Raw genomic sequence first — 24,804 nt, forward strand, 5'->3', positions numbered from 1 at the left:
AATGCTTAAAGAGAAATTACAATCTTGAGTTTTAGTGGGGATCGCAAATGCCAAAATTCATGAATTCTTATTTTCAAAGTATCTCCAAAATTATCATGAATTTCAAACCATCAAGTTAATGTAAAAATGGCATTTAATTAGAATCGATTTTTGTGATACACAAAATTTAATAGTTCCAAAACCATACCCATTTGTTTTGAGCACTATCCAGCACCCTTTTCAATATGATTAAAGGATTTGAAACTTTTCTTATTTACAGATTTTTAGGTAAAACTTTTTAACAATAATTATATTGTATGTATACATGGAAAAGGTTTTCTGTGTCTTTGAGAACTTGCTGGCTTAAATAATGAATATTCATTGGGAAAAAATGAGTTGGTTTTAAGGAAATCTAACTTTTACCATTTTCTTTTCAAAATATTTTAAGCATTTATAGTTTCAAAACCAGCTAGTCACATCATAGCTCTCTTGTTCACTAGAGCAAATGATAATGAATGGTAAAGGCACAAGTGCTGGATTAAACCTGGAAAATTGACTTAGTGTAACAAGATTAGTAAGATATGGTTATTATGAATCACTGGCCCAAGCTTAAATAATTTTCTCATAGCTTTTTATTCAGTAAGCGGTGTTCAAATATTTATGGAACATCTACCATGTGCCCAGCACTGCTAGGCATTGGTAAAAAAGGTAGGCAAAGATACATTGATAAAAATGGCATTTGAAAGCAGTTAATACTAATGGGAAGAAAACATGATGTGGCAGCAATAATAGCTTAGCACTTCATTTATCATTTGACAAAACTGAAGATAAAAAAAGAATAAAAACAGGGATATATAGTGCAGTGGTTCCGATTAAACAGCAAGAAGCCTGTACATGGTTGATTATTAGGTCTGAAATGAGTAAACTTTGCAAAATTACTAAAGCTGTGGTTTCTAAACAAAACATTTTATGACTGTATATAATCTCTCCTCCCCCCCAAAAAATTGCATTTTTATTTGGAACATTCTATTAAAATATGTGATGTATATAAGATTTTTTAAATTATAGACTGACTACGCAGATAATGTTCATTTATTGAGGTAAAATTCACTTAACATAAAATTCATTTTAACTATTTTAATGTATACAATTTTTAATAGCTTTTTGTACATCACAGTGTTGTGCTACTATCACTACTGTCCATCTCCAGAACTTTTTCATCATCCGAAACTGAAACTCTATAACTGTTAAACAATAACTTTCCATTCCCCTCTCCTCCCAGCCCCTAGTAACCACTGTTCTTTCTGTGATTTTGCGTAAGTACCTCATATAAGCGTAATCATACACTTATTTATCCATTTGTGTCTAGTTTATTTCACTTGTCTTCAAGGCTTAATCCATGTTGTAGTGTGTGTCAGAATTTTATTCCTTTTTTAAGGCTGAATAATACTCTACTGTATGCATATATACTACATTTTGTTTACTAGTAGGTGACATTTTTAACACAAAAGAAACAAGTCACATTTTTGTCCCCTCAATCATTTTTTAAATGCATATTGTGGAGAACAAAATCATTAGCTATATATTCTGTTGTAGTTCAATAACAGCTGAAATGAAATCTTATCCGTCATTGGCAAATCAGCAAAGTTACAGTATTATTAGTGAAAATTGCTTTATCTGCCACATGTTCTCATTAGAAGTCAAGTTAATTTCATACTTCTTAATTATATCACTGTTTCATAGTCACTGGATTCTATACCTTCCCTTCAGAAATGCAGTTTTATAAAAGGAACTAATGTGAAGCAAATTCTTACATATAATAGTCATAAACTTAGTTGTTAACTTTTATTTTTAAAATTCATATTAATCTTAGTGCCCTGAATTTACTTCTGATGAAGAATTTGAATGAACATACAGAGCAAAAATCATTTTGGATTAGTAATAAGTTGGTAAGAGCACAAGACTGCTAGGTGGCTGTATGACCTTGGGTAAAGTCATATATTGTCTCTGTGCACATTTTCTCATCTGTTCAAGGGTTTAATAACTACCTACTGTCTAGCATATCTGGTTCTCTTTCAGAATTCACAATGCACTTAAAGGAATCCCAGATGACCGAGATGGGCTGTTTGACACAATCCAGCGCTCTAAGAATCACTATCAAAAAAGAGCATACCAATGTATAAAATGTATGGTAGCTCTCTTTAGCAATTGTCCTGTTGCTTACCAGATTCTGCAGGTGAGGGGTTTTTCTTATAATTTTGTATAAATTGGAATCAAAATTAAAGATTCCATCTTTAAAGAATAGAATTGTGAAAATTTGGAGTTGTCATTTTAATTTAACTTTTAAAAGTATTTTTAAACCTTTTACATCTAGAGTTTTATTTTCTTTTGAAGGGCAACGGAGATCTTAAAAGAAAGTGGACCTGGGCAGTGGAATGGCTTGGAGATGAACTTGAAAGACGACCATACACTGGCAATCCTCAATACACTTACAATAATTGGTCTCCTCCAGTGCAAAGCAATGAAACATCAAATGGTTATTTCTTGGAGAGATCACATAGTGCTAGGATGACACTTGCAAAAGCTTGTGAACTCTGTCCAGAGGAGGTAAAAAAAGCCACCAGTGTGCAGCAAATAGAAATGGAAGAAACCAAAGTAATTCTTTTCTTTATAGGCCAGTGTTTATATGTTGATAATGTTGCATTAATTTGTTTATCTGCAGTAAAAGCAAAGTTGTTAGTGGGTTGGTTTTGTAGATTTAAAAAAAAATTATTTCAAATAGAGAAAAACTTCAATTTGCCTACATAATTCTTTTATCTTTAAATATTTAAAATTAGGAGCCAGATGACCAAGATGCCCCAGATGAGCATGAGTCACCTCCGCCTGAAGATGCCCCATTATACCCCCATTCACCTGGATCTCAATATCAACAGGTAACTAGAGGCCAGTTTGTGTTTTTATTCCCTAGAACCAATTTTTATATTATACTTATTTATTTTTATGTTTTATTTAAAGGATGGCTAAATTTTATGTTGTGACTTTAAGGCAATAGAGGGATTGGTTTGATTAGCTTTGAGGGTGTGATCCAAAGAGGAATGGTTGCAGTGGGGTCATGATGTGGCATGTTTTAACTTGCCCCTGTGGTGTTTTCCTGGTCAAATAGGTGTCCCTCTTGTACTAGTACTAAAAGTTAGTAAAACTGTGATAATTCATGTCAACATAAAATGATGATATTTAGTACAAAGGATTATGGTGACATTTCCTATTCAGCTAAGTCTGCAAATGGATTCTGAAGACATTCATTAGGGCAATGAAGGAAGAATTTCTTGGTTACTCAGCCTAACCAAGTGACAATAGAAATTATTGGGGGGGGGGGTTAAGGATTTAATAAGAGTTTTATAAAATTTCCTGTAAAATCAATAACTAGCTAGATAAAATTATAAAGAAACTTTCTAAATGAGAGCTTCTCTTTCTAAAACCCAGATGTGAATAGTTTAGATCTTTTGAGTCAGTGCTGGGCCCCACCCCAGAACTTCCGATTCAGTAGGTCTGGCGTGGGATCAGGAAAATCTCCATTTTTAACACGTTCCCAAGTGATGCTGCCACTAGCCTGGGAGCCATACTTTCAGAACTGTTATTTAAAGCATTCTTTCTAATATTTCAGGGTAGAAGTAGAAGTAAGTTAAATAGTTAGAAAATGCATGTTCACCGTGTTTATTTTCATAATATAAATTACAGAAAGTAAACCCTAAAATCTTGGCTTGACTGGTGGGGATGTATAGAAAAGTAAGGGTTCAGGGGTTTAAAAGATTAAGGAATCACATCCATAAGGAGAAAAGTTGCTTTTCCTCAGTATGTATTATATTAATCATGACTTGTTAATCCATTAACTTCTTCCACATGGTTTTTTCAATAACAACATTCTGTGTTATAAGTGATTGCTCATGCAGATCTCATGATCGATCAATCAATCAGGTTAGCATATGGAAGTTTCATGTGCTTTTAAGAGTCAGAATAGATGTGGTCTAGTTCACAAGTCATTTTTTGTGGATATTTTTAACCATGAGCAATAAGTGGTTATGATCCCTTATTTGTCATACTTGGGTCTAAATAATTTTTGGCACTAAAAATCACCTTGGCCAAAGATTTATACAGACCTACACCGCTCTTATTTGAGATTTTAGGGTTTGCATTTAGGCTAGCTTTTCTTTCAAACCAATTATCTTTTTTCACGATTAGGCCAAGCATTTTTCTTCTTCATAAATCCCAGAAATAAGTGTTTACATCTCCACAAACTTTGGTCCATGATTTAAGATTAACATATGAAAAGTTTTAACGTGCATCTCTCTTCTCCCCTCCCAGAATAACCATGTGCATGGACAGCCATATACAGGCCCAGCAGCACATCACATGAACAACCCTCAGAGAACTGGCCAACGAGCACAAGAAAATTATGAAGGCGGTGAAGAAGTATCCCCACCTCAGACGAAGGATCAGTGAAATGCACATAATTGACTGGTTCCATCAAGACTGTGCACCCAGGCCTTACAGTCCAACTTTTTTCTGTCTGGCTAATATTTAAAACTAGAAAAACTATTCCTAATCAACATGGAGTGGAGAGTTTATTCACTGTCTTATCTGCAGAAATTTGCTGTCAATATATAACCCGCCTGCAGTGGAAAGTGTATAGTGTTTTGTAATAAATGGCCTGATGCTAATGTGTAAATGGCAAAGGTGTATATAGTATATTAATGTTTGACTGTTAATTCTTAAGCAAGAAACTTTTCTTGATGAGACTCACAGATCTTCAAAAACTACAAAAGTTAATTTTCTTGTTATACCCATTGCACTCTGCAGCCAGTGTTGCCTGCCTTATGGCAGTTGGATCACCTCCCTTTACAAAAACAAAAAATAAACCAACAGCAACAAAACAGCCCATCCATGTCAACCACACCAATAGTTTTATGTTAATTCTTTGCCACTGGAGTCAGTTTTATGATGAGCAATGTAAGGCTGGTAACCTTTAAATTATTTGGTTGATGTGGAAAATTGGTGATGTAACATTGTTTCTAGATCTTTTTCATTGCCTTTTTATTCTGATATTAGGTTAATCATTTTGAAGCTATAGTTATGCTGTAACATTTAGCATGGCTTCACACCAGGTTAGTGTAGCCAATGAGGAAAAAATTACCATAATGACAGCAGTTGTCCTAGTGTGACAGCTGTATTGCTCAGAGCTTTTCCTTCTTACACCTAGAATATAAAATAGAAAACAAGGGGAGAAATGAGACAACAGGCGGTTTTCAGTTAGTTACACGTATGTTGCTTACATCTAATATTTGACAATTCAATCTTGGGTGGGATAAAGAAACTTAAGTATCAGTAATGGAAATTTTAAGATTTAAAACAAGCAAAAATTTTCTATGCCAGGATGCTTGGAGCATAATAGAAGACTGTATTTGGTGTGCTTGTTTTGTTTCTTTGGTAGAGCTTATTAGGTGAATCTTCTAAAACTTTCCTTCTGCTGGATCCCAGAGAAGTAGAAGTCCTCAGAATCCCACAGGACTTGGTACACCACTGCACCAAGACATGTGGCTGAGTTTCTGCTCAGTCACAATTTTACTTGAAAGTAAGAATTGTCCAAGTTCCTTTTCCATTATTCCAAAAGTTTTTACGTTCAAAGCAGTCTAATTAAAAAGGAAACTACTGGTTAGTTAATTAATTGAGGTAACAATTTCAGAATAAACTATTAAAGATAAGGAACTTATCAGTCAATATTGTATTTAAATGAGAATTGGTAACTTGAATGTGTGTGATTTTTTTTTTTTTTTTTTTTTTTTGGGAACCTGTCTGAAAACCAAATACCCCTGCAAACAAATACAGTCTACCACCCTATTCTTTTAAATATTTTGCTGTTTTATTTTATAGAAATTATTTTGCTGGATTCACAAATAGATTTTGATCTAAGAAGAACTTTTTGTCCTGTGATGTGTTTTGGGGGTTTTTTGGTTACTTTTTTGTCCTTTTTGTTTTTTTTTTTGTTTTTTCCCTGAAGGATTGCATATTAAAATTTAATTCTGTGCATAGCATGCCTAGGCATGATGTTTGAATTCAGGAGTCCAGTCCCATTGAGTTTTTGTGCACAGAAAGATTTGACCTTTGGCCCTTTACAAAAGATTCAGAGAAACAGGATGTTGACACTGTAAAAGTTTCCTAACATAATCTTGTACTTTTTGTATGTTTTTTATATACATGTATATTTAATGAGCACAAGCTTGGTTGTATTTTTTACAATTCAGTTAGTAGGAAAATGTTTTGTCAAAAAGGCTGTAGTTGGAACCAAACAAAGCAGAAACAAACTTGAGAATTGCATTATTTTGTGATTAAAGGGGGCAGGTATTTAAGATAAAGCTTTGGGAATCTTATTCGCAGTACTCTGTAGTGAATCTGCCCATCTAGATTTTCTGTAATATTAGGAAATTTTGACACCAGATAGATCCTGTTTTTTTTTTTTTTTACCTTAAGTATTATATCTGAATTTGTTAAGTTTGAAAGTCGTACACACTGTTTGCAATTCCAATTGGTGATTTTAATTTAAAAGTTCCTCAATTCCAAGCTTCCTTAATAATGAGCAAAATATGTTAACTTCATTTGGACAAGTCATTATCATTAAATACACCATCTCACCCTCTGAGGTGATTTTCGCATTTCCTGCTCTTTAACAAAAGTGGTATAATGTACTTAATTTAGAAACTTCAATGACTTGATGTTTTTAAAAGGCTGTGAATTTTTCCTCTTGGAGGGAGATCTCACCTTGGTTTCTTACAAGTTCCCTTGTGCCAGGTGAGGGCTTGTGAATCATTTTTCCCTCCATTTAAGGAAAAGTGGTCTGTGTTGTGACCAGGATCAAGGGAAAGTGAACAGAGAGTTATTTTTATTTGTTTGTGCAAATTATTTTCTATATTTTACTCTTAAACAAGCGTTAATGTATAACCAGAAATTTTAAGATGCATGTTATTGTAAGAGCAACATAGTGGTGATTTTGAGGTCTTTTTCTGAACATAAATGGCACATTTTAACCTTCAAATCTTCAAAGTGCCTAAAGATTATTTAATTATCCCTCAACTGATTTCTTGAGCCATATATATATTTCCCACTTTAAATGTTTGTTGCGGAAGCACTAGCCTTCCTTTCAAAGAACTACCCCCAGAATTCTAAATGGCATGATTACTTTATAGAAGACAAACAATCTGTTTAAGACCGAAGAAGATATTTTCGGTGTTAATCTGTGTGAACAAGAACTATGCCCTGTTGGATCTAAGTATTTCAGTGCACAACTTGGTTAAAACCATATTGCTGCTGTTTCTAAGCCCTCCCCTCCACCAACCAAATTATCATGTTCAGCATTGTAGAGGCAGAAATAAGAAGATAGTCATTTGGGGTTTTTGTCTTTCGTTGATTTTTCTCTCGATGGTAATTTTCCAAACTTGTGTCTTTCAGCTATTATGTATACAACTTTAGAATTATTAAAGTGTTTTATTTTTTTCATGATTACCTTTTATTAGTGAATGATAAGTATTTCATCCTTGTAGTGATTAAAAAGAGGAGCCTTTTTATTTGAATCAAGTTTGTAAATGAAAGCGACTGTCTGTGAATATTAAGATGACTACTCCAAAATAGTTCCTTTCAGTTTTTTCTTAGTATTTTTCCAGCTTATGGTCTCCCATGAACTCTGCTGAATTTTGTGGTTAATTTGGTGGGTATATCCTGCCTTACTGAGATTTATAACTGGATAAGAAAATTGCCTTGTCATAAGTGCCCAATTTTGATCTCTAGTTTGAAGGTACTACACACATACTGCCGAGCAAGTAAAACACTTTTCTCCCCCAAGTTTTTGTTACTGAGAAAAACCATTCAGTACTGGTTTCATAGTAGGGCTCAACCGAAACTGATCCTGCGTCTATGTGAGTGTTTAGTGTTTAATAATAAGGTTTTGGGTGTGGTGATTCACTACAGAAGTGCTAAATGTATTAAGAACTTGCTGCCGATTGTATTTATGATGATTATTTTACTTTTGCAGAAATGTAGCACTTTTCCTCCAAACTTATAGGTGTAAGAAAAGGGGAAAAGGTAAACCATGTTTTAAATTTACAAATGAGTGAAAATTTTTTATTTTGAAATCCAGATTTCCAAAAGGAAATTTCACCACCCAGATCACACACTTTTCAGCATTTTACAAGCCAAGACTGACTGAAGATTGTCCACAGTTCCTAAGATTTAGCACATATACAAAAATAAAACTTTATAAATTAAATTTCGGTTTTCCCTTTTATTTATTAAAATAATTCTAAATGGAAGGTAAATTAGAGGTGTGATAGTAGAGGAATTCAGCTCTCATTTTCTTTATTCAAAGCATATTCACATCTAAGCAGTTCCAAAATCGAGTTGTAATCTAATTGCCAACTTACCTGTTCTAAAATCAAGATTCAGCGAACACTTCGGTATTTCAAAGTTCATTTAAATATCAAAAATAAAAACAAGTCATGTTTTGAGGGAAATTCTAGAAGTGAAGATTGTTAATTCTACAGCAAATTCCACCTGCTCTGCTTTTTAGTTATCTGAAAAGTAATTTTTGTCATATTCCAAAGAAATCTGACTTCCAGAGAAACCTGTTCTTCCCTAATTTCAGGTTACTGCAAGGACCACTGCTTTAAGACACATCCCAGATTTTACACTTTTAAAAATAGACTAACATTTAACAAACTAGTATTCTCCAGTTTGGAAAACTCCAGTTGGATTAAAGTGCTTAAATTGAAATTTTAAGTTTGTTAGCTACATGAATACACCTAACTGAAAATTTTACATAGCTACCAATTTTGAACATTGTAACCTGATCATTTACAAGTAGGTAAAATATAGTTACATTTTTGTTGTATCTACCTAAGCCATCTAAAATGTTTTTTATCCATATATCTCTTAAGTTTAAAAGAATTTTAAAGTTGGTTACATAAGTTTAAACTCATTGTTCAGAAATGTAAATTCTCAAGGAAAATGTTCTTAAACCACACAAACTAAAATTTCAGACCCATTTAAAAATCATCGGTTAAAGGCATTCCACTTAAATATATAAAACAAGTAAGATGAGAATACCGTTATCTGAAAAAGTCATCTTTTGCTCCATTAACATTAGAGAATATACTGCATTTCATCAAAGCAAAGGTGCCTTCTGTTGCACCAGTAAGCAAAATCACTTGATTTTCAGGGATGTCATGTGGGGAATCCCATTTGGTACTAATCCATGTCATGGCAAAATCTTTTTCTATATCTTGAAGTAGAATTTTTCATTGTGAACTTTCTTCACATTGCTTATTTTTGCATTGACCTAGTGGAATATAAAAATATTTTTTATGTGTAGTAACAAAGCTAACCAATTTACAAGTTTATGAGAAAGTTTGATGGAACTGAACCTTTGAAGAGTCAAACTATTAATGGAGTGCTCTCTATATAAGAGGTCCTCTTGAGATCTTTGTCATGGTCTCCAGTTTTGGGGTGTTTTTTTTTTTTTTTTCACGTGCATAACAGTTAACACACCAAGCAGACTTCTGCCCAGCCTTAGTTTTTGCCCATCAAGTTAGAGAAGAGCATAGCAACTGGCTTCCTTTCCCTTCCCCCTATTCCCCAAAGGTAAGCCTAGTGGGAGCCACTTTGCAAGATAAGAATTGTATTTGTTTTCTATTTGCTTTATTTGTATAGATGTAAAAATATTCCAAATGGGAGCTTTGGACACGAGTTTTTCCATGAGTCCATTGGAGGGATTTGCTTGCATGAAAACTAAAGATGTATCCTTACATTGTGGCTATAAGTCCCCTGCTGTTAATCCTGTCAAGTTATCTAATTCTTTCCTACCCATTAAAACACTGGCTGCACTGAGAATTCAGAAGTAAAAGTAATTCTGGGTCTTAAATCAGGTGTTTTAGGCAAGACCAGAAAAAAGGAAACATTTGCATCATGAAGGTTCAGAATCTCCCTTTGAACCTGCCTAAATAGTACAGGGTGCCAAGAAACTAAGTCAACACTTGAGGCTCACCATTTATTTCAGATAAGCCTTTGGCAATTCGTTTTCCTAAGGTTTACATTTAGGTTTTATCCGTGACAGTTATTGATATAAATTTGTGTGCCCTGTTGGGTGAATAGGAAAACAGCTTTTTTAGGCTGTGTTTAAAATCAGAAATCTAGATAGTCATTGCTTAAATGAGATGAGTACCTTACCTTATGAGAATATTAATAGTAATTAGTTCTTTCAGCCATCTACTTTCAGAATGTCTTCTTAAACATTTAGTATAAATCCTTATGCAGATTCCCACAAGATTGTGTTTAAACTGTCTTCCTTAGGAAGTCTGACAAGAACTAAAACCATGAATGTAGGTCCTAAACAGTTTTTTTGGTTTTTGGTTTTTTTTTTTTTTTAATTAAAGGTACTAAAGAGATTTAAAAGGTAAAGCTGCTAAGTCAGTTTTAAATACTAACCTCTTAGGTTGTAGTTAGCCTTCTCGATTGCCCCAAGGTTGGAATTTTTTTATTAAAAATCTTGGTTTAGAAATTGTCACTACTAATGTAAGTGCTAGATAAACTGGATGTTGGATTATTGTTTAGCACTTACTGGCCCAGCATTAGACACTTGAAATAGGCTTCTTAACACAGAGGTTAGCAAATGATAGTCCATTCTTGTAGGGAAAGGAATCCAATATACCAGTGGTCTCCAACCCCTGGGCCGAGGATCGAGGATCAGTACTGGTCCATGGCCTGTTAGGAACTGCGTGCACAGCAGGAGGTAAGCAAGCAAAGCTTCATCTATATCTACAGCCAGTTCCCAGTGCTATAGCATCACTGCCTGAGCTCCACTTCAGATCATCAGGCTTTAGATTCTCACAGCACCGGTCCCTGGTGCCGAGAAGTTTGGAGACCGCTACAATACACTTTTGGAAGGAGTGCAGCCTCAAGAACGTAGTGTTGAAAAACCTTACCACTCATCCATCATAAGATAGAAATGGCTATAGGATGTCCCTCATTGTGTTTTTGTCTCTAGAAAGGCACAGTGCCAACTGGCCAAGAGCAACACATTTTCAGATGTTTTGAGTATTAATTTATCCGTATGCAATTTACATTTAAGTTTTAATTGTCATTCCACTATGCCAAATTGTGATAGGCAATAGTCTTTATAAAATTAGTTTGAGGCTAAAAAAGAGTCATTTATAACATAGGGAAGCCAGTTTAACTCTAGAATGTTAACATTTAAATGCTTTCTTTAAAGTCAAGAATGAACTGAAAAGGCTAGAACCAAAGAAAGACATAATGTCATACCTGCATCTTCCACTAAATACTGAAGTTTGGTGTGTATTAGATAGGTTTAAAAGCAGTTGTTGAAACTTGACCTTCTAAATTTGGCTAGTAAATGGGAGTTGGGGGGAAGTCAAGGTTTGCTTTCATTTTCTGAATTTGTTTACAAGTGTCTATATCAAATCTGAAATGTAGTGTTACATTTTCTGTCTAGATTAAAAGGAAATCTAGCTGCCCAAAATATCTCATATGTTAAATTATGCTATACATCCAGTGCAGTAGTTCTTTGCCATGTGTTTAGTGCAAGCTCCCATAGAGAAATAGCTCTTGTGATGAATTTGATATGGAGTTACACTCTGAAAACTGATATACACCCTTTACTTTTTCTTAGCTCTGCTTTGAAAATAAGTACATTGAAAAAATATACTGACATTTCTGATAGCTCATACAAGGGGTTTCTTGTAGCCACTACTTGGAATGAGAAGAAAAACTACCATGCTCTTCAAAAAACGTATCCATGGATAAACAAGTGTTGGCTAAGATGCAGAGAAAAGGGGACCCTCATACATTGTCGGTGGGATTGCAAATTGGTACAGCCGCTATGGAAAACAGTATGGTGGTTTCTCAAAAAATTAAAAATGGATATACGTTTTGACCCAGCAATTGCACTTCTGGGTATTTATCCAAAGAAAACCAAAACAATAATTCGTAAAGATCTATGCATTCCAATAGTCATGGCAACACAATTTACAATAGCCTAGATATGAAAGCAACCTAAATGCCCATCAACAGATGATTGGATAAAGAAATTATGGTTCATATATACAATGCAATATTACTCAGCCATTTAAAAAATGAAATCCTACCATTTGCAGTGACATGGATGGACCTAGAGGTTATTATGCTGAGTGAAATAAGACAGAGAAAGATAAATACCATATGATTTCACATATGCGGAATCTAAGGAACAAAAAGAACAAATTAATCAAAAACAGACTCACAAATATAGTGGACAATTTGGTGACGGACAGAGGGGAGGGAGGTTTGGGGGGCTGAGAGAAAAGGGTGAAGGGTTAAAGAAGTACAAATTAGTAGTTGATAGTGGGTCATGGGGGTGGGGAGCACGGCAGAGGGAATGCAGTTAATATGTTGGCTAGGTGGAGGGCCAGGGGAGGGAGGGAGCAATTGGGAGGATCATTCTATGAACTATATAGATGTCTAATCAATGTACTGTATACTTGAAATTAATTTAAATAAATTTTAAAAAAACATCCACGGAGGGGAAAAAAACGACAACTCAGATTTTCAAGTGACAGCAGGCTGTACCAGCATACCAATCCATGTGGTTTCCTCAGCACCTTTAAAGTATGGATGTCACAGGCCCCAGTGGTGACCAATAAAACACAACAAAAGAGGCAGGCCCGTGAGCTCTGTGTTCTTGCTCAGTCAGATAGCAATGCCTAGAACTAATAACTAATAAAGCAGTCTTCCTTTGTGTATGGTTCTTGATTTCAATCCTCTATGAATGGTTCCCCATTAAAAAATTAAAAATTTGTTTATTCATATTAAACTCTACTATGGTCATTTTGATTAAATATGCATCTCCTTATAAAGCTGTCCGAAATATGAATTTAGACCACACATTGGTGGCCTCAGTGCAGGAATTTTTCTCATCTGCATTTCACTCTGGTCTTTGCTAAAATGAGTTTATCAAAAGTTAATTTTGCTATAACAATCATTCAGGAATAATAAATACTGCAAACATAGGTGCTGAAGAAATAAATGTAAAGGAGGTGGGGTGGTTATCAGAACTGAAGCACAGCTCTACGATGACGTACACTTCTCATTTAAATTCTTTTGACAGTGCCTTAAGTTTTATTCTGTCCCAGTTGCTCTCTTCATATGAATGTGGGAGATTGGGTCCTATCTTCATCTCTGGAAAGTTCTGGCCTCTGATCACCAAGTGCATAGCCATGAATCATGTACGAATTGTGTATACTTGGTCAGAGAAACGCTAGTGTCAGGCATGTCCTTGTTGGGGGTTTTCAGATGTACTTGTGTCTTTTTATAAGAAAAGCCAGCTTTCATATAGGATACAATTTTCATGTTTAGAGAAAAGCAACAAATATAAACTCTCAGTTTAGAATCAAACTTGGAAAATTGATAAATTTAGGACTGTCTGTAAATAAAATCTTATGTTGAGCCTGGTTACCTGAATAGGTCGATACAAAACAGCCCACAATGATCTGTTCATACTGTTGGCTTTTTAGTAGCTTACTTGAAATTACCTTTTTCTTTAATAACTTAATCAGATTTTGAACATATATGCATTGAAGGAATATTTTGTCCCACTTTGGCCACTTTTCTTTGCATTTGTTTGAATTGATTTTCATTGAAAATGATAGAACTCTGCTGTTCAAGCTCCTGTAGACTTGAACTTGCTTTCCTATTCTAATGTTATAAAGTCAAAGAACCAGCAAGGGCTGCAGTGTCCCTTAAGAAAGGCCTAGAGCCAGACAAAAAGATCAGGGACACATCTCACAGTTAAGTATCAGCAGGTCACTAGGTCTCTGGTTCTGCTATAAAAAGCCTGTCCATATCAATGAAACCATTAAAAAGTCATAGGATAAGAGAGCTTTACACTGAAAAGAGGGGAATCTTCTCAATTTTGGCCATTTACTAAAGTGTATGTTTAACACTGTTAGACATGTGACAGGTGACTCAGGAATACCTGATGATTTTATGCTAAATTGGGTCAAAAACCCGCCCACCCTCAAGCAAGCCTCACTGGCACACTCATTCTGAATATAATCCTGAAAGCTGAGACTGGAGGGCCCTTTTCAACCCGAAAGTTCTGATCTATTATAGGATCCATCTTAAATTTTAAAAGAACAATATAGCCCAGTCTTAGCTGTCATGATGAAAGCAAACCACAAAATATGCTTGATAGAAAGCCATAGATGGTCATAAAATTTTCCTAGTTTTTATTAATTAGTTTTAGCTACCTGGTACAAGCTGCTATCAAGTAGCAAAGAGAACTTTTTAATCTCACTTTGTTGTTTTGCCACTCATCAGTTGATAGAGCATGGGGGTAATGATAAAAAGTAATAAGCAAGAATAAAGTAAGGAACTTTAAGTGTGCAACTGGACTATCGGTCCCAAGGAGTGACTTTGTGTACATATGAATGTAAGTACATGTATGATGGCCTTAAACTCATTACCTTAAAAATATTAGAAGTCATAGACATGAGAGAAGAAACTTAAAGCTAAAAATGAGGACAATTAGAAGAAAATATTGTGTACAATTCTATAATATCCAATCCTACTGCAAAAAAAGATGCTACTGTCCAGTTGGCAGAATTAAAGCTCCAGATCACCTGAGAAGGAAATTCCACTTATATTGAAATGCCATGTGCTTTTAAAGTTAAAAACTTTAGCTTTAAAACTGTATGAGGATCCTAGTCTATATGTTGTCAAATGAGTTTTGACCCAGTTTTCACACACAGAGACTAAAAAGAGACAATCCTGTTCTTGTTATAGTAACAATTTATGCTACATTAAAAGGATTGAATCTCTGCATGGACAGATACACTGCTAGGTTTTTTGTTTTTAAGTGTGTGAGTTAACACAGTTTTGGCATTGTATAGGGTGAATCATAAGTAAATACAGGATGGCTTTTGCAAGGCAGTGGAGCTTCGAAAGTGGTCCAAGGACTGGCTCTGGACTGGATGAATGAGGAACATCTGGGGAGCTTTTTAAAAAACCCAAATTCTTGGTCCCACTCCTAGAAACTGAGTATAGGTGTGGCATGCCCAGGAATCTAACATTTTTTTTTAAGTTCTACATTTAACTGCAGTCAGATTTGAAAACCATTTCCATTGTGCACTGTTGTTCTTTAAAAGGGGGTAGGGGATTGCCAAACTTTAAAACTATAGAGAAGTATACAGACAAATGTAACACCCGTGTACCTATTACCCAGAAATGGCATATTTGCTTCAAGTATTATTTTCATTAAAAGAAATCAGGTATTATAATAAAATACTCGTGTCTCTTGTCCTCAATCCCATTTCCTTCCTCTGTTTCAGAAACCACCATGGTGCTAATTCAGTGTGTATCCTTCAGGCAGCCTGTAATGACACCCAACTTGGCCAACAGATGGCCATTTCAAGATGCCAGAGCAACCTTAGGGTGGGAATTTCGCAGGGAAAACTGGAAGTTGTGTTTCTCCTGAGAAGGACCAAGAAGATCTTATATAAAGAATTCCAAGAAAAAGAATTGGTAAATTCAGGAACATCAATAGTGCATCGTGTAAGCAAAACCACCACAGCGTACTAGGCCAGGGATACCCAATCCCAGGGCCACGGACTGGAATTGGGCCACACAGCAGGAGGTGAACAGTGGGAGAGCAAGTGAAGCTTCATCTGTATTTGCAGCTGCCTTGCATCACCGCCTCAGCTCCACCTCAGATCATCAGGCATTAGATTCTCATAGGAGCACTGGTCCCTGGTGCCAAAAAGGTTGGGGACCGCTGTTCTAGGCAAAGGTCTCAAGGTCCAGAGGAACCGATGGTGTTTCTCCAGAAGTGGTAATGGGATTCTGGGTTAGAAAGGATGTTCTCCACAGATGTGGGGTATAACGTGACTGCCTTTCACCATTTGTGGAAATAAGATTTCTAGTCATCCGTTTTTTCGCGCCTGTGGTTTGAGTCCCTTGAGCAAGAAGAGGATTGGTTTTTGTGTCTGTCTGATTTTCCTTTTAGAAAAGGAAAGTACTGACACCCAGTTTTGCAACTAGGGAGTTTTGATTCTGCCCAAGACAATTCCTCTAGGTTTATGCCTGCATTCCCAGCAGCCCAACTTTGCAATGTTCCCTGATCAAGTAATGACAAATGAAATAGCACGTTAAGCCATCTGGTCGAGTTGGTGCATTTTGCCTCTGGTGTTTATAAACCTGCTTCGGTAAAAAGCAAAAACAAAGCCCAAAGTTTAACACAAAGCATGATTGGGTGAGCAGCCAAAGGCAATTTTTATCTCAGAAGGAAATATAACTTAATTTATTTTTATCCAAGATATTTTGGTAACGTGTGGCTTACTTTAGATCAACGAACAAACTGAGTGTACTCGATATTGCTGAGACACCTCTCTTTTTTAATAAAAGCAAGGAAAATGTGGGGGAGTCACAACTTTGGTGCAGTGTTTTCGTTTAAATTTGGCTTTATTGCTGAAATTAGCAATAAGAATCTTTTGGAATATCGGCTTAACTAGTTCCCCAAAGTGGCTCTTGGTAATGTTTAGGGGATGATTTTCACGGATGACAGTTAGCTTTATTTTTTGTTTGCTTTGGAAAATTCCAATGGAAACATTTTCCTGTTTATTTACTAAATGATATCACAAGATAGTATTATATTTATTTGGTCTTTTCTATAGAACAAGATTACATGTAAAGATTGGATTGTTTGATTCTCAGCAAGCAGTAAGACAGCCCTCATCTTCACAATCCTATGAGGTAGGTAAAACACCCTCATCTTATACATAAAGAAATTTCAGCTCAAAGAGCTTAAATGATTTTTCTGGGGTTGCTCAGCAGGGAGAGAGGAAAAAAGAGAAATTGTTTTCTTTGTATTAAAGTATTGGTCAAATAAAAAAAACAAACAGCAGGTGGCATTTTGAATGCACTCCATGGCTGATGAAGGACACTGACCTCAGGGGTTTTTCTGTTATGCCTTTTGACTGTGAACTCTGTCAGCCAGCATTTAATAATGAAATCTTTCACTTGCAGTATTGGGGACAAAAATATATGGTTTTATATCTTTGACGAGATCATTGGCATTCCACAGCTGTGCGAATATTTGTTAATGAATTCTACCCCCACAGGTGACTGCCACAGACCCAGAGGAAAGACTATTGAGGGTGTTTTGGTCCAGAAACAGGTTACACTATCCTTCAAAGAAAACAAAGGAAAAATTGAGCTTTAAATTTACACAATGTTACATGTAAAATACATTGCAATTTTTAAAATTGAGCTGCAAGGATTAAAGTTACCATTACTAGATAATATTGGTGAATAAAATCTAATGTGTTGTATTTTTAAATATGTGATTGTTTTTCTTCTGCTTTCTAAATTTCCGGCCAAAGCAGGAAATCTAATAAAATTGCATAAAACTGGAAATGCAGAAAGAGACATGCAACTTCTGTAGCTTTCATGGCCTCTAATAAATGTAAAATACTGTAATGCCAGAGGTTCCAGAAACAGCGCCACTCTCAGGATTTTTAAAATCATTTTTAACAATGAAAACCCATTTGAGAATTAAGGCCTTGCAGACACTTCTATTGTCTTGCTATGGGATGGAACATTTTTGCCTGAAACTGCAAGTATATAAGGAAATGAATTTTGAAGTGTCTCCCTAGGTCATGTGATTTCTCCAAGTTTTCTGCACCCTATGTCTGTTCCTCCTCCACCGTACCACTAACAATTTCCCATATCTGCCATCTCGCTAACTCCCTTACCCTCCACCAGTACTCTGTGAATCCCTCTGCACTAGGAGCGAGAACCATAGCACATAGCAGGCACTGAATTAGTTCATGTACTTCCTCAAGGACTGGAACCCAGGTAGTTTGACTCCAGGGCCTTTCAGCATCAAACAGATAAAATCCTTTGTATCCTAGCTTTGGTTACCTAGGGCTGGCTTGAATGATTTAGTCTGTACATGTTTCAACCACACAGTAATTTATGATTTTCATATAAAAATCTGCCTGATAACACAATAAGCACTTATTTTTTTTTAAGCTTCCAAAAAGAGGGATTCCAGTGGGTTCTCTCTAGGTTCTCTTAAGGACCTGTTAGGAAGCCCTTGCTACCTGGAGACAGCAGCTGTTTTGGGCACTGGCCTTTATAGCTACACCTTAGAAACCATCTGAGTTCTGACTGAAACGTACACCTTGTGATGTATTAATGACAAATAGGGTTCTTAATAAGTTGGTTTCCTGTATTTGATCAAAACAAGTCTAATGGATTGACCAAAGGAGGAGAAATGAAGTCTACTGCTGGAAATAAATGGTTTTATGCCCTTTTTATTTATACCTTCAGCCTGTAAACTAATTTCAGGGTAAAAAAATTACAAAGCTGCCTCTATGTGACTAGTTCTCAAGTATGCCGACATTAACATTTTAGTAACATGAAAGCAGCGCTGTTTTCTCATTAGCATAAATCTACTAGATTGCACAGGCATTCTTCCCTGGAAGAAAATACATTTTACCCCCATGGGACTCAAAGCTATTTTCATTTGGAGTGCAAATATATGCAGCTCATAAACATCATTCCCCCACCCAAAATTGGCTCTTGTGAGAGAAAATAAAGGATGCTCACCATTAACATAGAGATTTCTAGAAGCTACAAGAGGTTCTGATTTGAGCAATAATATTTCTAATTAGCCAAAGGGAGAAATGGGGTGATGTAGGTCAAAGGGCACAAATTTTCAGTTATAAGACGTTCTGAGCAGTTAATGTACAGCATGGTGAAAATAGTCAATAATACAGTATCATATACGTGAAAGTCGTTGTGAGTAGATCTTAAGCATTCTTACTACCAAAAAAAAGTTGAGTATGTTAACTATGTAAGGTGATGGATATGTTAATTATCTCGATCTTGGTAACCATTCTACAATGTATATGTATATCAAATCATCATGTAGTACACTTTAAATATATGCAATTATATGTGTCAATTATTCTTCGATAAAGTTTAAAAAAAAAAAGGAAAACTGGGAAGAATCATTGAAGAAGGAGAAAACCAAGATAACCAGATGGAAGCGCCCAGGGGCCCGGGCAGAAGGACCAGGAGGGGGTTTCTAAACACCTGGCTGGTCCCCAAACCTCATAATCTGAGGATTTGTCTGGTTAAAATGAGGACGAATGAGAGAAATCAGGACAACCTAATAAGATTTCATAAAACTGAATTTATTCTATTTAAAGGTCTTTCCTATGGGATTATTAGGTTTGGATCTTTTGAAATTCTAAGGTCTATCCTTATATGATAGTGATTAGTAGTAGTTGGGTAGTTGTTCTTTTTAATTCTCTAACTTAGCACACAAAAAGTTGGCAAACCAAAACTTGTCCTCTTTAAAAAAAAAAGAATAAAGAAGAATGAGAAAGAAAGAAAGAAAGAAAAAGAAGAAAGAAAGAAAGAAAGAAAGAAAGAAAGAAAGAAAGAAAGAAAGAAAGAAAGAAAGAAAGAAAGAAAGAAAGAGAAAGCAAAACCCAGAAGTTTAAGCACAGTTCATCTCTGGCATCTCGGTTAGTAAATGCTGAATTCCCAATGGGGTGAGTTGGGATGGGACCGCCCGTGTTCACCTGAACGGCAAAATTAGAGTGTACCAAGGTAGGTGGAACAGAGGACAGAGGTGGGTTTGTTTTCTTTTTTCCTCCTCTTTAATCCCCCCACCCACTTCTACCCCTGACCTATGGATGTTGCTGTTTTCCCCTTAAGAACTGGATCTCTGAAGGCAGGGCGTCTCCTTCCACATGCTCGCAGTGTGCACCTGGGGCCTGTAGATGTGTGAACCGCTACACCATGGAGCCACCCCAGGTTTGTTTTCTGTAACTAGAGGACTTGACAGGTCAAAGCACTCCAGGCCATTCAAATCCTACCTTGATATGGTTTGTTCACTGGTCCATGGGCCTAGAAAGTCCCTGCATGTGGATTTCGGGAGAAATTCCCCCCTTCCCCAGGGCCCATTGGCTACCTTTCCCAGAATAGGTGATCACAATTTGCCCAGCTCCCTTGGCCAAGAAGGACCACCTTCATCTATTTGTCCACAGGTGATCCCACCCCCACCCACATACACACACAGTCTTCCCTCTTCTCGCTTCATGTCAGGGCCTGGACAGACTGGCCGTGCTGAGGGGAAGATGGCCTTCCACGAGCTCCTCTCCCCACTTTCCTGGACCATGGCCTCCATGGCCCACACTGTCCTACCCTTCAATCATTTGTACAAGTTGTCATCCAAAAGAAAGTAAAGATGAAAATATGCAGGATCACATTTATGAACTGTCACCTTTGTTCCCCCATGCTTCTCTGCCTTCTAGCATTTCCCATTGTCCCTGGATGGTCCACCCTCTCATCACGGCAGCAGCCAGGCCAGTCCTGTTCTTTCTCTTAGGAGGAAAACAGAGGAAAAAGGAGCTGCTTTTGGCATCTGAGTTGTAAAGGCCTAGCCTCTGAGAGGAAACAAAATAACAACAGAGTTATTTCCAAACAGAGAGTGGAATATCCGATGAGTCTGAGCTCGAGGACTTTCGCTGGGCTGCAGTGGTAGGGAGAGGGAGAGTGGGTGGGTGCCAGAAGACCTGCTCCCAGCCCAGCGTTAGCAGACAGCACTGGACTCAGAGGGGCCCGCAGAGGAGGGCAAGACACAGGCATAAAGGTACATGTATGTGCCTCTGTTCACGGTTGCCAAAATGTGGAAACAGCCCAAGTGTCCATCGGCAGATGAATGGATAAAGAAAAAGCAGTATATCCACACAATGGAATATTATTCAGCCATAAAAAGGAGTGAAATACTGATATATGCTCTAACAGGGATGAACCTTGGAAACACAATGCTGGGTGAAAGAAGCCAGACACAAAAGACCACATATTGTATGAGTCCCTTTATATGAAATGTCCACAACAGGCAAATCCATAGAGAGAGAAAGTAAATTAGTGGTTGCCAGGGAATGGGAGATGGGGAGCACTAATGAGTACCGGTTTCCTTTTTGGGTAATGAAAATGTTCTGGAACCAGATAATGTTGATGGTTGCACAACATTGTGAAGATACTAAATGCTACTAAATTGTACATTTTAAAATGGTTAAGCTGGTGACTTTTGTGTTAGGTTTATTTTATCACAATAACAAAATATGTGTGCCTCTTCATATGTGGCTTCAAGGAGGCTCTTGAGCGCACACACAAACCCCCTCTGCCTGGTAAACACCAGCTCCAAGCACAACTTTCTATACCCTCTCTGCTTGGCACATCCTGATGCCACTTACTTACTCCCCAGTCAATCGGTAGCTATTTTTTTTTCTTCCCTATAAGGATACAGGGCATATGGTGAGGGCTATAGACATGGTAACCAAACTCTATGGGTTCTCTCTTGTGTGCCTCGGGACATTTGACTGCAAACTAGCAATACAGTGTTTATTTTGCTATCTAATATGTCTAGTTCCTTTTTGCCTCTGTATTTAAGGGCACAGCTGTAATCTACCAATGCCAGTTAAAGAGAATGGATGATAGAAGCAGCACATGCCTAAGCAAGTTAGGTGAGATGTTAATAAGCAGCTGGAAAGCTAACTACAATAGCCTGTAAAATAGAACAGGGTTAGTTTATGGCAAAAATTTGTGTTCATGAGTTTTATTTCTGTTGGCTTTCTAAAATATCTTCATAGTATGGTCCTTTTTATATGGACAGGCTTTGGATCAAAGCCATGGCCGTTCTTAGAGTGTCCTCATAAATCTTATTTGGGTCAATGTAGAGGAACCATGTTCACATGGCCTTTTTGGGCTAGCTGGAGTCAAAATGGTGACCAAGCATGAGAGTACAAACAGTTCCTGATACACAGATGTGTCTGCTTCAAAAGCTAGAAAGTACATTGGAATTCTGAACATATTTTTCTATAGAATCAGTGTTGTGAATGATGGTTTAATTCTAAGCTAACCCATAGAATCTACTTAACTTGCAATATGCCTGAACTATTCCTATTAATATAACATATAATTTCCACATAGAATTATTACATATGATAATGATTACTATATGTGATATTTAATATCACACAATAATGATTTTATGAATAAAAACCATTCTGTGTTCTATCTGGAAGTGGGAGTCACTATTTAAACCGAGGACTGCACTAAGTCACAAAGGGATTGGAGACGTAGGCCTCCAAAGGGCCCAGCCCAGTGGCCTCCCATACCTGAACTGGGGCCATTCCAGTTTGAGCTGTGGGGACTGACAATTGTCATATTCAACAGAGTGATTTTCTCACCTAAATCTTTTGCTTCTGTCTCCTCACCCCACCCCTTCTACCCAGAAATGGGAGGGGAACTCTGGACAGTCTCCTAGAACCCCCCTCCTGCCCCTGAGACCCAGGAATCAAAGACAAAATCTCATTGAAAACATTAGCTATTCCCACTGCTCCTGACTGAAGCTGGCCAACTTCCAAGGGGGCCGGATTGCAGAGTGGGCCCTCTTCTCCGTGCTTAACTTGAGCTCCAAATGGGGGCTCTTCTGGGACCCCATCAGATCCTGCCACCTAGCTCTGGGTGCTGTCACCAACACAGGCCCAGCAGGAATAGAGCAGGAGGGCAGCAGATGGGGAGGCCTGCACCTTGTTCTCTAGCTGATGTGCCCACCTTGGCCCGTGGTCCCACTCCAGTCACAGAACCCCTGGATCATCTACTGAATCCCCTCCCCATCCCAGACACCCCAAACAAAGAGCCGGGTGTTCTGTACGCGTCAGGAGGCTGAGGGGTGGCAAAATCCCCAGGGGGAGGTCTGATGGCAGGGAGGGCCCCTCACGGACCTCAACAGAGGTCACGGCCCTTTGTCCGTGGCGGGGGAGGGGGCGGGGGCTTCGTGGATGAGGAGGTGGCCTCATGAACTTCAATGAGGAAGCTGCTTGCTCTCTGAGTCTCCTGCCCCATCACCAGCGTTCGTTCAAAACCAAGCGGAGGCTGCTCGAGGCCCTGCCTGTTTTACCTTTTTTTCTGCCGGCGTCGACCTTTGGCGTGGAGCACGACAGAGAAAAGCACCCAGAGTCCCCAGGCGCGAGTCCTGCAGCAAGATGCCGCCATCCCCTTGTCAACCCAGCCTGCGCGGCCTCCCGGGTTCGGGGATGGAAGTGCGGCGCCCTCTAGAGGCCACGCGATTACACGGCGGGGGACGCGGTCGGCTACTGGAGCGGGAGACTGGGAGATGCGGGACCAAGAGGGACAAAGAGGTAAGGTCACAGGGATACACAGATTTTTTAATTTAAAGAAAGAAAACGAAAAACCCCTCATACATTCATACCTACACCGAGCTAATGAAGCTGAAGTGTCAAGGCATCTCATTTGCCGAAGACCCTTGGCGGGGCCCCAGAAATGTATTCACAAGGTCATATGTGTCTGTACAATTTGCAGAAGTGAACTATTTAACTGTAATTGGTTAAGATGAATCTCTTCCTACTCTGACTCTGCTACACTTCCCCTCTGGTCCTGTAGCATGGGAAAGGTGAGGGCCTTTGGGAGCTGGCTAAGGGATACTTGAGTTGAGGATACGTTTACTGTGACTTTAATGAGATCTGTTTACATATATAGTTATTACTGGACATCCTGGGGTAGGAATGGCTTCCAGGAATAATCCAACTGCCCATCTGGCATCATGACACTACAGCAGCTGGGATGTGGGAGGAGGAGGAAAAACAAAGTTTGAAATGTATAGAGCCAGAAGCTAGTCTGTGGAACATTCTTCCAACCACTGAATACCTAAACCTGTGAGCAGATAAAAACGAAAGTTTTTCCTGTCAAGAATACCCATAATGCAGTGAATATAATTGCAAATTTTCTATAAAATGAAATTACTTTTCAAATATGTTCATATGTAACCAACAGAAACTATTATGGCATGGTAAAGTCAATTGTAACATTTTTTTCTTTTTGAAGAGAGATAATATATGAGTTCTTGCATTGTTTAATCTACATAATGAAAAGAAGTGAAGGATATGAATGCACTGGGGAAAAAATGTAAATTTCTTGCCGATTTAACCAAAATACTAACATTGACAAAGATAACATCTCATAATAAACCTCTACAAGACATTGAGGTAAAGTTGGCTGATGAGTATTGTCAATTCAGAGTATTTAAGATTGATCCCTAAATATGAAACCTTGATATGCCCTGAAAATGTACTGCTTTTGTAAGAAAGAAATTTGATAGAGGTTTTCCCAAATTTGACAGCAGTCCTAAAAACATATACAGTATTACTAATAACAAGTTGTGAGGCTGAAAATTTTCTAAATTATCGACAAAAACCAAATTTCCATCAACCATGCTAGTAGAAAACTAATGAATTATCTTTTTACTGTAATGCCAGAAAATGATGTTACAAAATAGTTGTCATATGAAAAGGTGATTGAAGAGTCTGCAGACAGGAATTGTAAGGGGGAAGAAAGTGTCAGGGTTTTCTCAGGCAGTTAACAAAATTTTACATCAGTTTTCTGAATCATGTGAGATTTGAGGTATTTCTCAGCTTTTAAAATGTTATGTATTGTAGTTTCTTTCTGATCCTAAATAACATTTCTTTCCTACCTATTTATACCTTCATAATGTTTTTTTCTTTTTTAAGCTCCTCCCAAAGTCATATAATCGTCAAAAAACCCGCAGACCTAAATCGACCTCCCCACACACGCATACACACACCCCGTGCACACCTACTCATCTCACATGAGAACCAAGAACTCAGGCTTCTT

At 37.4% G+C, this 24,804-nt stretch overlaps 1 protein-coding gene across 5 annotated transcripts in view; it reads left to right on the top strand.

Annotated features, from left to right (window-relative positions):
- USP9X (ubiquitin specific peptidase 9 X-linked) overlaps positions 1-6,249 on the top strand; it is a 119,584-nt gene extending 113,335 nt beyond the window's left edge. For 3 of the 5 annotated variants that reach the window (XM_036227205.1, XM_016156567.2, XM_016156566.2), the window contains 4 exons: positions 2,059-2,215; positions 2,374-2,634; positions 2,817-2,912; positions 4,342-6,249. In XM_036227205.1, the coding sequence (XP_036083098.1) occupies positions 2,059-2,215; positions 2,374-2,634; positions 2,817-2,912; positions 4,342-4,479 (652 nt within the window). In that variant the 3' untranslated portion in view covers positions 4,480-6,249. The remainder of the gene's footprint in view (positions 1-2,058; positions 2,216-2,373; positions 2,635-2,816; positions 2,913-4,341) is intronic. The other 2 variants (XM_036227206.1, XM_036227207.1) reach the window with 1 other exon arrangement.
- Positions 6,250-24,804: the final 18,555 nt, after the last annotated feature.

The sequence above is a fragment of the Rousettus aegyptiacus genome, unplaced genomic scaffold (assembly GCF_014176215.1).
Source record: "Rousettus aegyptiacus isolate mRouAeg1 unplaced genomic scaffold, mRouAeg1.p scaffold_m13_p_9, whole genome shotgun sequence".
Taxonomy (NCBI): domain Eukaryota; kingdom Metazoa; phylum Chordata; class Mammalia; order Chiroptera; family Pteropodidae; genus Rousettus; species Rousettus aegyptiacus.